Source organism: Ricinus communis, chromosome 10, assembly GCF_019578655.1.
Source record: "Ricinus communis isolate WT05 ecotype wild-type chromosome 10, ASM1957865v1, whole genome shotgun sequence".
NCBI lineage: Eukaryota > Viridiplantae > Streptophyta > Magnoliopsida > Malpighiales > Euphorbiaceae > Ricinus > Ricinus communis.
The window spans coordinates 6,164,048-6,178,718 of NC_063265.1; the positions used below are offsets into that span (position 1 = coordinate 6,164,048).

General features: G+C 27.7%; 1 protein-coding gene across 3 annotated transcripts; it reads left to right on the forward strand.

The window, feature by feature from the left end:
* The first annotated feature begins 10,587 nt into the window (after window positions 1-10,587).
* Window positions 10,588-13,273, forward strand: LOC8276136 (trihelix transcription factor GT-3b). 3 transcript variants are annotated; one of them, XR_001536274.3, is made up of 3 exons: window positions 10,588-11,097; window positions 11,287-11,897; window positions 12,651-13,273. XR_001536274.3 is itself a non-coding variant. In XM_002533591.4 (2 exons), exons 1-2 carry the CDS (start codon window positions 10,795-10,797, stop codon window positions 11,827-11,829), a joined length of 846 nt encoding a protein of 281 aa, XP_002533637.2. In that variant the 5' UTR covers window positions 10,588-10,794; the 3' UTR covers window positions 11,830-12,082. The 3 variants fall into 3 exon arrangements, 1 of the variants encoding a protein (XP_002533637.2); XR_007214461.1 differs by having other exon boundaries at window positions 12,808-13,273; XM_002533591.4 differs by lacking the exon at window positions 12,651-13,273 and having other exon boundaries at window positions 11,287-12,082.
* The last annotated feature ends 1,398 nt before the right edge of the window (window positions 13,274-14,671 follow it).

Consider the following 14,671-nt stretch of genomic DNA (forward strand, 5'->3'; position numbering starts at 1 on the left):
CCTAGTTGGTGTGATGGATGGTTTAAGAAAGACTAGTATACAAATTATGTTGTTGGAATTAATAAAGTGATGGCATTAAAACAAATGGGGTTGAAACTTCAAGTGTAAGATTGTTAAGGAAATATAGGGATAAACTCAAAGTACCCTTTTGTTTTATATAATGAAACCACACCATGTGTGATAGACTAGTCATAGATAGTTCATCAATGGTGTTTTATTTGCTTTACAAAGTGTAATGTTGCTGACCACCACCAGCTAATTAACCTATCTTCACCATTACAACTAACAAAAAGAAATTCTTTCTCATTTTCTACTTTTTTAACTTTTGGGCTCAGCTCTAACTTAAGGACAATCTGTAAATTGATCAAGCAGTTGGGAGCATACTTGATCATAGTATGGTCTCTCTTCACTGTTTTGGGTACAAACACAGCAACATGAACCCTTACTTGAAGGAAGTTGAACATAGATAGACAGTCCCAGTGGCAGAGTTAGAATTTTTGAAGATTGTAAAATTGCTAAAAATCTTCTAAAAGGTTTTCCAGGAAAGAAAACAGATAGAGAATATTGGACTAAAATGTCAATTTACCCCTATAAAGTTATATGTGATGAGCAATTTACTTAAATTTTAAACTTAGAGTCGATTAAAATAAACAAAATATATATATTTATTTTTGACATGTACATATGTATTTTAATTATTATTTTTATTAGTTTAAAGTTTTAATAAACATAAAAAAAATAGTCTCAACAGGAAAAAAAAAAGAACAAAAAAATCCATTATAATCCCTTTCATTTCTATCTCAACTAAATAAAGCCTGAAATTGAAAGTCTTAATTGAAACTTTTTTTTTCCTCCTCTCATGATTAAAATAAATGTGATTATATCATTCTCTTCAATCCGAACTCCAAGAAAAAATGAAATAGATCTTCTTTTATTCATTTCAGCCAACTTTACAGCTTAATCCCAATAAACTGCCAATGACATCCAAATTCAGAGGATAAGTAAAGATCATAGTATTGCTAAAATTCTTTTAAAAGAGTTTTCAAAAAGCAAAAGAAAAACAAAAAACAAAAAACGAGAGAAAGAATATTATGAGAGGTGAAAATGAATGGCAAAGTCTCCTGTAGAAGAGGAAGAAGACAGAGAGTTCCATTCATTTACCCTGTGGAGCCACATCATCGTGTTACGTCAACATCATAACTGCGAAAGCCATCTCATGCATGTGCCACGTTTCATTGCGGGGGGGAGTCTCAGTACATTAATAACGCCAGCCCATAAAAAGGCCTAACTTAAGTCAAGCAGGCTTACAAAATGGGTTCGAAAAGAAAATCAAACCCAGTATTTAGGCCAAGCCCATCTTTAGATTAATATAGTTAGGTTAACAAACTCTCTTTTTTCTTTTCTCTTTTTTTTTTTCTTTTTTTTTTTGTATGGAGAAGAATAAACGATCTTCTTATATTAGGAGGAGGACAATTGATCATTTAGGATTGATTATGGTAATAACAAAATTATTTGTTTTCTTACCAGTTATCAAAATTAAATTAACGTTGCAAAATTATTAAATACTCCATATACTGTTCTTCTTTTCTATCAAAATTTCTATGATTTTAGTTTGTAATTTTTGTATTTATAAACAATCTTAATGCTTCTAATCAAGTGTTGTAATGATTTATTTATCGACTCGGTGTTGATAGAATAACTATAATCTATTTTGATGCTTCTAATCAAGTGTTGTAATGAAATCCAAAGCTCGCTTTTGATTCATTTATCGACCTAGTATTAATAGAGTAACTATTAATACATATATATATATATATATATATATACACATACGAATGTATGTAAATGTTATTTCCATAATATAAATTGCTAGATTCATTAACCTTTTTCTTCATATAAATAATTTCTTGTATGCATTAGCATTTATGTTGTGGAAATAGATTCGTCTAAATTTTAAGATACAAACGTTTTTTGACATATATTATTATGTTATTAAATAAATTTTTTTGACATGTTTATTTATTTTTGACATATAAAATTCGAATTGATATGTAATTTTATATTTTGTTTGTCTTAATTTATTAATAAATAAATTATTATTTTGATTAGACAGTAATTTTTATTTTAATTATATTTTAATATTATATCAATAAATAAATTAACTTTCTAATTAGATAATAATTTTAAAATACATTAATAAATTCTTAAAATATTTAAAAAATACTTAAAAATATTTTACATTATTAATATTTTCTAAATTGTACTAAATAATTATTAAGTACAAAGATTTCTCTTTTTATTTATAATTAAAATAATAATAATAATAAACCATTAGTTTGTTTTTATTTGTCGATGCTAAAACCCTTCCTAGATCATCTATTTTATGGATTGATTTGTCTCAATAGTATTTGTAAAAAAATAAAATAAAATTTTGAGTGCTACTTTTGTGGAATAGCACACAATTCAACACCAAGTACTCCATAATAAACTTAAAATTAATTAAACCATAGACCATGTGTTTGTCTGACTTTCAATAAACCAAACAAATTCTATTTTGTGTTCTTGGGACAGTGAAATGTGATGACAAACGTCTACATTGAAATGCAGTAAAGAAAATGACACTAATATTAAAAAAAAAAAAAAGATTATTTGATTTCTATCATCAATCAAAACCCAAAATAACATGTGTTTCTTCATATAATATTATAATGTGCACTAGAATCTTTAAACCAAAGGTAATTCTAATCAATTAATTTTGCAAGGTATTTCTTTTAAATTAATCCAAACTTAAAAAATTGAGTTTTACCTTGAAAAGGTCCGTAATACTTCATGGCTATACCTTATTAATTCTTTATATAAATTTCACCATAGGGGCGCGCACCAATTTTCTTCTTTTTTTTCTCCTTCAGAAACAACACATTCCAAAATCTACAGCCAGAAACTTTAGATGACCAATACTTTAATTCCACGTGGATTTGTTTGGCTTCAATTTCGTCCTCTCGTCATCATCGGTAGTATGGTAACAAAAGCGATTTTTCAATATCACATGGAAAATGCATAATATAATGTATATATTTATACATCGAATGGTAGATAATTAAATAATATATATTTTATTAATATATATATATATATATATATATATATTAGAATATTTTTTCTCTCAAAATTTAGATTTTTCTTTTATTTACAGCTTTTTAAAACCTCGTTCTAGAGATAAACGTAGTCCTCCATATAAAACTCAGATTTCAAAAAATAAATTAAATTACATAAAAATACATAATCCCCAAAGCCACTTAAAATCTTCATAACTATAGATTTTATAAGTTTTTACGTATAATTTTCTATTTTATTTTAATATATAAAACATACAGACTATCAATAGACACATAATTAATTTGTTATTTCATACTACAGAATTAGAATTTTATAGTAATTTTCTATGTTAACACAAACATGTCCATTATTATATTATCTTAATAGATAATGAAAAATAATATTTTATTGAGATTTTATTAGCACGACTGCATGTGCTCAAAATCCAACATAAATGCTTGATGGAATAACAGGGAGCTAGTTTGTTGAAAGACAAATTGGAATTTGATTGACCGGAGGAATGTCAGAACCCAAAAGGATCCAACGGAGAAGCAGCAAAGTTTACACGTAAATTTGGTCATCATATGGCAATCTAGAAAGAATTTTATTTTCTTGGAAATGTATTGTCCTGACATGTATAAATGATATATTGAATTCGTTTTGGTTTTTGCCTTTTCAGCAAAGGGAGAACATGTGTACGCATTTATGTAATTTAATAATTATGTCAAAAGTTCATATAATAAATTCAATTAAATCTATAAATTCTAAAATAGTTCAATTACTCTCTTGGTTCTATTTTTAGAATGATTATGATTAAAGTGCAATTAATGACTTTAGTTTTTAAACATTCAGTGATTAATACGATAAATAAATCAATCAATATAAATATAATAATTAATAAAATATTAAACATAATTTTATATTTATATTTATTTACAAGTAATATAGCAAAATAAATCTTTTTAGATATTGTGTGCCACAAGATACATTTTCTTTAAAGTATTATTGGCCTTTCTCAATTGGAATTAAAACTGTTATGAATTTCATATTATTTTTATTTTTTAGTCAAAAAAAGAGCAAGAGCGACTAGGAGTAGCAACTCTTGCTGAGCATGACCATACGGGCACTCATTCATTGTAGAATGTTCGTATAGCTATAGGTAGTATGGACCGGGCTCAAAGCCCATCAATGCTGCACTGACTTCGAAGCTAGGCAGGAAGATCCAATTAAAGTGAGACTTCGGGCGCTCTTGAGAAAATATTCTCAAGAAACCATCCCTTTAGGATTTAAACTCAGAACTTCGAATCGCTTGGTGAAAGCCGTTCCCACCGGACTACCATCCTAATATTAGTGGCTAAAAATGATTTAAAGTGGAAGTGTATTTAGTACTCGTAAGTGCACAAATCGTTTTTATAGTAAAAATAGTAAACTCCTCGAAATCGATCTTTTAAGAAACACGAAGCCACTTATTATATAGATTAATTATAAAACACAAAACAACTAAAAATAAATCTAAACACATTAAATCGATATTTTGAGAGAATAATAAAGTTAATAAAATAAATATGTAAGAAGTAATAATTTTAAAAGAATATATGATGAATATAGTATCTAATCGAGCCAATTATTTAGTATTACACTTGTTTTACCAATAAATACGAATCTAATAAATTAGAATAATAGAAACCTAAAACTAAATGTTTTCTGATGAAGAATAATAGAGAAAATTGTGGATGCAGAAATGATGGACAAATAATGAATAAAGAGTAGTGTGTCTTGTTGAGATTTTTTTACAGAGTCCTTTAAGCACAAGTCTTTTAAAAGTTATCATTATCACAAAACTTAATTAGCCTTAAATAAATAATTAATAAACATCTATAAATATAAAAAGACTAGTTTTCTCCTTTGGGTCATATAAATTTCGGCTGGACTTGTAAAATAGTTAATCCATACGTCTTGATTTTAGACTTTTATACAAACACGTCTAATTAAATTTATTTATCAATATAGACAATTAAATTTAAATGAGATAATATATATATATATAAAAAAAAATTTGCAAGCTCACACTACCAACATCCCAGATGCAGCTTGAACAATATGGACAAAAATCTTATATTGAAAAAGCAAATTTTAATAATAAGTAGCACAAAAATTCAAAAGTTTTTTCTTAGTTGAATTGAGAAAACCTTTGCAAGCCGATTAATGTTATTTGAATCGTGCTTTATATGTTAAGACGCCTATTCCTTCATTGCCAGGCATTAATTCCATTTTATTCTGGTCAGAACGTCTAATTCCATCAATGAAAAACGGAATACTAAGGCTTTAGTCTTCTATCCCCAGATTTCTTCGTCATTTTGGTCCAAAATTTCAGCTGAAATGCCCAAAGTTACACCAAATTATATAGACAGTTTGTATCAGGGAGTTTGCTGTATTGTTTTTCATCATGAAATTTTAATTTATTTGAATCAACTACATAATTTAATTCTTTTTTAATTTATTCAATTTCGTAGTAAAAAATTAACATATTACAAAATAAATAATTAAAAAATTATAATATATTATTTTTTTCATTCGCAACGTGGTTAAATTGAAGTATATAATCGGTAGTTAAATAATGTTTTCCTTTGCAATAATAAACTCAAGATAGCAACTGGAATGGAATTAAAGAATTTACTTCACACACACGGAATCTAACGGTGGTCCTAAATGGGTACTCGAATATTTTTAGCAAGCATTATTTCTGCGAAGAGGAAATAAATCAATTAATTAGCACCATTTCAGTTCGTTAATCTTATTTTGACTGTACTAATTGACCAATTAATTTTGGGAAACAACAATTTTTGACGTGACCAAAAAGAAAAAAAAATAGTCCTCCTAATTGGTAAGAAGTAATTGGCAGCTGAGTCCTAAGGTGGAAACAACAATTTGGACATGACAACACCACCTGTTTATTTATATGCTATAGAACATCAAACTACAGCTGCTAATAGTAATTAAATTGAGACGTCATAAGTCAGCTACGTGACAATTATTTCCCTTGGAAACCCACAAAAAAAAAAGAAAAAGTGGGTCAATTACGGGTCTCCCTTTGCTTCCAATCAAAGAACAATTATCTTTTTTATCATCAAAAAGAATTCCAGAAGATATGCACATATTTATGGTCAATTTAAATCAATTTTTACCACTCCCCTTTTATTAATAGTAAAATAAAGTCGATTTATATATTTTAAAATAAAAAAAAGTTGGTTAAGGACATTTTACCACTTTTGCTAAAGCTTCTTTTTCCACCCATGATGCTGAAACATATATTGAACGCCTCAAAGTAACCAATTAATGAACCGATAGCCCTTCTTGGATGAACATAAAATAACCATAGGATAAAAAGAATTATTCTTTAACTTTTTAGTTTCTCCAATTTATAAAAATCTAAAATTTAGTATTTCTAGAAAAGAGTTAATTTATTGGTAAAATGAAATCAAATTTAATATATTACATAACTCGAAAAAAAATTTTAATTAGATATTTCATTTTATAAAGTTATATAGTTAAAATAATAATAAATGGTCACATAATTAGCAAACAAGATTTTTATATTTAAATAATAAAAGATCTTCCGATATCCCATTCTGGATTTATTGTCAAGTTATTAAGATTATTATTATTATATGCCAATGGCATCAATATGTTGATAGATAGATATCCATAAAAATATTACTAGTTGTTGCTAATTATCTTATTTAGATTTGACATCATTAAATAACAAAGAAACTTCTCATACTAAGAGATAAACAATAGACGTTCACATGTCAATAGCTTTTCTTTTATTTATTTATTTATTTTATATGTTCACATGTATTAATAGTAAAATCTTATTATTATTATTATTATTATTATTATTATTATTATTATTATTATTATTATTATTATCATTCAGAGGGCAATTTATAGCATGAAAATAAGCTTTATAATAAAAAATGGTCAAACAGTTGACAAACATATTATATTAAGTGAAATTTGAGTCAACCTGATTAATAATATCATGATATATTATAGTGTCAAGTCGAGATAAATGACTTTAAAAATATTAAAATTCATCAATGTGGTCCATAAGAAGACTATTTTATAAATTTAGCTATTCAACATGCAATCTTTTTTTTTTTTTTGCTTGTTATGCTATTTTGTTTATCTACTCTTTATTCGCAAACTTTTGTAAATGTGTTGATAAAAAAAAGAAAACTTTTGTAAGTGTAATTGGGGAGTAAATTAGCCTATTGGTAACTAGTATATATTATTTTAAAACTTTTGCTATTAGGGTATGTTTGATTAGAAGCATAAAGAAGGTTAAATCAAGATTTTAATATTTAATCTCTTTTATCTTATTTAATAAGTATTTTTATTACAGATTAATGGTCAATTCTTTTATAATATACTTTTTATTAACTGCTTTCCTTCTAGATAAGAAGAGTTAAAAGAAAAAAAGATATTGTTATTTAATTCATCCTCATTTATTTAAACTCTAATTCAGACCCACTTTTATAATATTTCTTTTTCTTGAGAGAAAAAAAAAAAAAAAAAAAAGCACTAGGGGATCAATTTCTTGGGCCAAAAGTAGAATGGGTCATCTGAGGTGTGAACACAGAGAAAAGATGGGCCCGGCCATTATAAAGTCTTGTAATCTAATCCGTGCATGTACTACACGTGTAAAGAGATGGTATGGTAGCCGCACGTGGGACATGGCAGAATTCCGCGTAGTTGATTAAAACAAAACGGAAACAGCCCACAGAACACACAGCTTTTTTTAAATAAATAAAAAGAAAATTAAAATATTTTGCTCAAAAGAAAAATGTTTAGTTTTTCCAGACATAACTTTATGTTACATTGCAATCAAATGATTATTATTCACTATGTAATTGTTGGTTGGTTTACTTTATTTTGCTAATATACAAGTTGGTTTTTTTATATAACTAATGCATTTAAAGCATTAAAATAATTACTAATAACTACACTTATTAAATTTATGTGAAACGTAAAACTTATAAAATTATATAAAACTAATATATTTAAAATAATTCATATAATAAAATTTAAAATTAATAAATTACGGCATAAAAGTGTTTATTATAAAAGAATTGCAAGCTAAATTTTGTATTCATTCTAACAAGAAAAACAATTAACTTCTAAAACAATTTCACTATAAATTGTAATTTTTCCACATGAGTAAATCTTTTCTTTATTTTCTTTATTGACACCACATGTATAAAACTAAAATTATATGTTTTTAGAATTAGTCACTATATTTAATAATTTCCAATATTTTAATTCACCACTTAAGATAAGTACTAAAATGATAAATACTAAAAAATAGGATTTAAATGTTTAGTATTTTTTCTAATAATAATAAAATAATAAAATAATAACAATAATAATGATAATAACGATGATGACGACTATAAATTTTAAAATATATAAAAATGTTAATTAATATAATTACTAAAAAGAATAAAATTATTTTTTAAAATATTAAAATTAATAAATTTTAGTTATATGAGAGTCCACTGCAGTTATATGTAAGTTAAAATTGACTATAATATTATTTAACTTATTATGTTTGAAAAAAATATTTGGTGTTGTTATGTGTAATTATGAATAATATCAAATTATTTGTTGATAGTATGAAATTATGAAATTGAAGATAAATCAAACTTTTTTAGCCGATGGACAATTCTTAAAAGAATTAACTTTTTGATAAAGAAAACCAATTTTAAATAAATAGATTAATATTTTAAAAATATAAAAAAAATTCAAATTAGAAGCGAAAGATATATACAAAACAAAAATCAAAAATTTACTAAGGAGTGTGTTTAAAATTTAATGTAAAAAAATATAAACGGGTGGTATGTAGTTTAATATTAAATAATTAATATTTAATCTAAATCCATAATAAATATATACTACTTATTTATTCATTTGGTATACAATTGAGGGGATTTACTTTAAGAATAGATAAAATTTCTTTTCTAAAATCACAAATATTAATTACAATTATATAAATAGATTTTTTAAAAAATAGTAGCAACTACTCATCACAATGCTTATATACGTACCTGATAGTAAATATATATTATAATCTAAGTAAAATATTAAAGTTTAAGTCCGTCTTATTTGTAACTCAAAAAAAAACTTATCATCCTAAGAAGTTACTTATTGAGAAAATAAAGCAAACAAAAATTAGGTTTAACTTCTTATGTAAATCAATTATTTAAAGCATGTGTGATTAGAAATGGTCCATTGTTTACCCTTACTTCGTTGTACTATAATTACATAAAATTTATCTATAATAACTAAGATTAAATTAAAAAGAAAAAATAAAGTATTTAACAAATTAACCTATATTTCGGAATTTCTGGGATGAAAAAAAAAAAGAAAATAAAGAGGGAGAATAGGTGCCAAGACTCTTCCTTTATTTTTATTTCTTGTATTTTGGATAGAAAGAAAATAAGAAAAAAATAATATTACTCCTCATTTAAAAAGTGAAAATATAAAATACAAACTATTTATTATTTGACCTTTTATTTAATATAAAAGTACAAAATGACAAAGTCTCTCTTACTTTACATATTTCCTCTCTGTTTAAAAAAAAAGAAAAAAGAATATTATTCTATAGACTTTTTTTTTTTCCTAATTAATTTTCCTCTTCATTTTTAACTAAACTGAAATTGTTTTTCATTCCAGGTTCAGATAATAAACGGTACAGATTTTGAAAATCCATGCAAACAAAACAACCGTTACTTTGAGAGAAAAAAACAAAAGCATTATGGGGTGCCTCCACGTACAGTAGTACTACTCTCCAAGCTTTTTCTCATCCTTTCCCCGGTTTAAATTTGTTTGTCCCCTTTACACGGTTCAAACTTCAAACCCACAAGGACCAGAAAGTTGACAATATTATATATCTATCCCTTGGAACAAGATCAAAGTTTCAAAACCTTATAAATATTATAAATAAATAAAGTCGACAATGACCCCAATTTTCCATTTAATTTAATTTAAAATACAGCAAACGAATAAAGATGTAGCGAACACAATAATTTAAATAAAAAGAAAAAAGAATTTAGTAGCTTGCAGTGCAAGTTTTCTATAACTGGTCGCAGAGAATAAAGTCCCCACCTCATCAGGTATTTCTCGTAAGCCTGACGACACGTAAACGCAATGTGAACTCAGAAAAATAAAATAAAAATTAAAGAAAAGAGAGGGAATTGAAATGAAAGGAAATTTAGTTTCCGCGTAGACAGATATGAGAAAACTGTAGAAAATGAATTAAAAAAAGAAAATGATTTCATTTTCTACATCTGAACGAATAACAAAAGCGCACTCTCTTTGACACCTAAGCTATAAACAAAGAACTTAATATATTTTTTATTTAATTAAAAGAAAAAAAAACCCACACAGATCTTTATCTTTCTTTTCTTTTCTTTAATTCTTTTCTTGTCTTTCCTTTCTTTCTTCTTGAGGATTCACACTGCCCTTTCTGTTCACACAAGCCTCAGTATAAATCTTTCTCTCTCTATCTCTTTTTTGTTTCTTTGATTTGCTTTGCTTTTCCCTTTGATCTATATCCTTTTTGGTGGGTGCAAATTTCCATCGATCGTCTTTCTCAATTATTTTATCCAGATTTTGTTGCGTGTGGTGTGTGTATTAATGGAAGGACACCATCCCCATCATCATCATCATCAACAGCAACATCAGCAGCAGCAGCAGCAGCACCATCAGCATCAGCATCACATCAGTGTTAGTGTTGATACTGATAGATTTCCTCAATGGAGTATTCAGGAAACGAAGGAGTTCTTGATGATTCGAGCAGAGCTGGATCGTACTTTCATGGAGACTAAGAGAAATAAACTTCTTTGGGAAGTTATATCTAATAAGATGAAAGAAAAGGGTTTCCATCGCAGTGCAGAGCAGTGCAAGTGCAAGTGGAAAAACCTCGTTACTCGTTATAAGGTATTAGATACTCCTTGTTTACTTTTGTACTTACTTTATTCATATAGCGTCTGTATCGCCCATATCCTTTGTTTGTTTTTTTTTCTTCGTTTCCTTTCTTTGCTTGGATTGATTGATTACTTTATCTCAAAGGAAAGAAAAAAAAAAAACCCTATTTGGTAGATATTTTATACCTTTGATCGTGTTCAGGGATGTGAAACCATGGAACCTGAATCTTTGCGGCAACAATTTCCATTCTATAATGAGTTGCAAGCGATATTCGCAGCAAGGATGCAAAGGATGTTATGGGCTGAAGCTGAAGGAGGTGCAGGCGGGTCTAGTAAAAAGAAAGCGGTGCAGGTATTATCCGATGAGGAGGATGATAACGAAGATAGTGAAGGAGAGAAGGGTAGCATTAAAAAGAAGAAAAAGACCAAAAGCACTACCACTGGTGGAAGTGGGAGTGTAAATAATAATAATAATTTAAAGGAGATCTTGAGGGATTTCATGAGGCAACAGATGCAAATGGAGATGCAATGGAGAGAAGCCTTCGAAGCGAGGGAAAACGAGAGAAGGATAAAGGAAATGGAGTGGAGACAGACGATGGAAGCATTAGAGAACGAGAGGATAATGATGGACAGGAGATGGAGAGAGCGTGAAGAACAAAGAAGAATGAGAGAAGAAGCTAGGGCTGAGAAAAGGGACGCACTTATTACAGCACTTCTGAACAAGCTCAGAAGAGAAGAAATGTAACCAGGCGTTTTGCTTAAGCATTTCTTGTTTAGAACAACAACAGCAACAAGAAGTAAGAGCTTCCAGAGGTTTGTCCCAGAAATTCTCATCTTGGAGATGTTATTAGTTAATGTTCTTTAATTATAGATACATGCTTTCCATTATAATATCTCTGTCTCTCCTTCTTTTTGCCCACTATGTAGCTACTTTTGCTAAGTAGGAAAAAAGCTTCAAAATTTCTCTTATATTAAAATCCTTAGTTATTTTGCTCTTACAATGATCTTCATCATGAAGTTTCCTTGTTATATATCATTTGACTCAAGACTAAGTTAAAAGCAAACAAGCTTTCTCTAAAACATCATGAACAAAGGTTAGGTGGTGTATATTGATAGAGTGGGAGGGGCAAAGAACACTAATCTACACAGCACAATCCATGAGATAATAATGCTGCTCATGGAAAGCACATACATATATACTCTATATAGGCGCAATAAGCTCATAAGATCGTGGTGTGCACAGTTGTGTTGTTAATGGTCCATTCTTGCTAATGGCTTTCAACTTCATCACCATCAAGAAGAAGAGGTGTGTGTGTGTTGCAACTTTCCATTCATTTTTATGCGCATAAGCTTGCCTTAAAAATTCTTGGCAGTGCCTGCTCTAATAACTCCCTTAATCAAAGTGTTGTTAACTGAGTTTAGACGAAACATTTTCTTTTCATACATGCAAACTTACTTTTTCTTTCTTTTTATTTGAATGTAATTAGGTTTCTTAGAAGATCGCTTCAATAATTGACAATTGTAAATACATTTCTTCTAATCTAAGAAAAAGGTGTGTGTTTTTAGGGGTTTGCACTGCAACATATGTACATTTATGGATGGCGGAGGCGGTGGTGGTGGTGCAAATGTTTCTTGCTGCTAACAAAGTTTTCAACTTTGAACCTTGACTGTGAAAGTCAAAAAAATGTGCTTACGACTTGTTTTGATTTTGCTTCTGGAATAGTTAATGTGAGAGACAAATTCTAATTGTAATTCTGAAGATGGAGAAAAGAAAAAAAGAAGAAGAAATTCAGAATATGTGCATTTGGTTTTGTCATGTGCATGAGGTAGGACAAACCAACAAGCAATCAGAAGATTGCCCATTTGGGGAAACAGGCTGGCTGTTGAGCTTCTGAATTTTCCTACGTGGGAAAACAAAAATTGGATTCTGGAAGGAGATGCCACCGATGTTGATTATATTTATGGAAGTCGGCCCTATAGCTATATTTAGGCATATAACTATATATATATATATATACACACACATATAGCTGTTAGAGGTTCTTTAAGAAATGATATGTCTATCTACTAGCTATATGCATGAGCAAACAGATTTTATTTTATTTTATTTTGTTTTTACACTGGTGAATACATGTGTAACACAAATTAGGTTAATTAGTATGTGTGTTTCGTGGAATGTCTTTTTTCTTTTTCAAACATCTCAAATTTTAGATTGGTTTTTCTTTCTTCAGTTTTCTGGTACATGAAAATGAAAATGTAGAGAAATGTTTAGATAATTTTTATTTATCACGTTGTCTATAGATAAAATTATAATATAGTGATATAATATAGCGATATATAGTATTATTTATTAATTATTATATTTATATCCATTCGTTTTTAATTATGAATAACTTATAATAATAAATAAACCAGTTAATACAAATATAAGACTTAATAAATAATATTACATATCAATATTTAGTTCAATCTTTTTACTAATCATATATGGTAAACCGAATCTACCTAATCTACCTAATAATCTTTCAAAATGTAATACATTAGCTAAGCAATTGTATTGCATGGAAATTAACGTACGTAAAGCATGGAAATGTTAAGTGTATCTGTTTCAGATTTTAAGAACAAATACCGTCTGAGGAACAATTATTAAACTTAGTTTATGGGAAATACTTTAGCGATGTAGGCTTTTCTTTTTTTCTTTTTGAGCATTTGGGATGGGATTTCTGAGGTTGAGACTCAAAGAAAGAACTCTCCCATCTAATTTATTTCCAGAGCTGAATTAATATTAGTTAACAATGCGTAGAGCAAACGAATCAGGATCATAAGTAGATGACAATAGCTGATAATATATTCATAATCTACTTTACCATATTACGCTAGTTTAATATAAATGTATTTATGTTCAACTTTACTAATCAGTTGAAGTTTTAATGTCAGTTGTAGAAATTATGTTTTCTATATCCTTTGCATATTTTTGATATGAACAAAATATATATTGATACGGATTATTATCAGTATTATTATTATGTGTTATATTTGTGTTGATTAGTTTGTAATCATGATGAGTAATGATAGTTATATATTAACCAATATAATTATTGTATATTATGTCATTAGATCAATGATTATGCATTTTTGTCAATTATAGAGAACAAAGTACATTGGTATGACTTTAAAATCTATATTTAAGTATGCTCAATGTGTAATTAGATACTTACTTCATTTCAAACAAACCAAGGGTTCAGTACCCACTTATCTTATGCATGAAATTATTACTTGTTTGAGTTTTGTGTATGTAAGCGACCTCATTATGATGACAAAATTGTGAGGCAGTGCTTATGCAATCCCATTTATCGGACCAATTAAAGAAGAATGATGACATGATTAATTTAATTAATCACTAATTAGGAGGTCTGAGCTCCATCTATCTATCTACTCATCCATCCATCCACACTTTAGTACGAACGCATTAATACTGATTACTATTTTATGATTAACGTTAACTTTAGTTCTGATTTCGAGATATTCTTACAGTAGTAAATTTTTTATGGCTGTGTTTCTAAGCAGCTCATCATCATCATCATAAT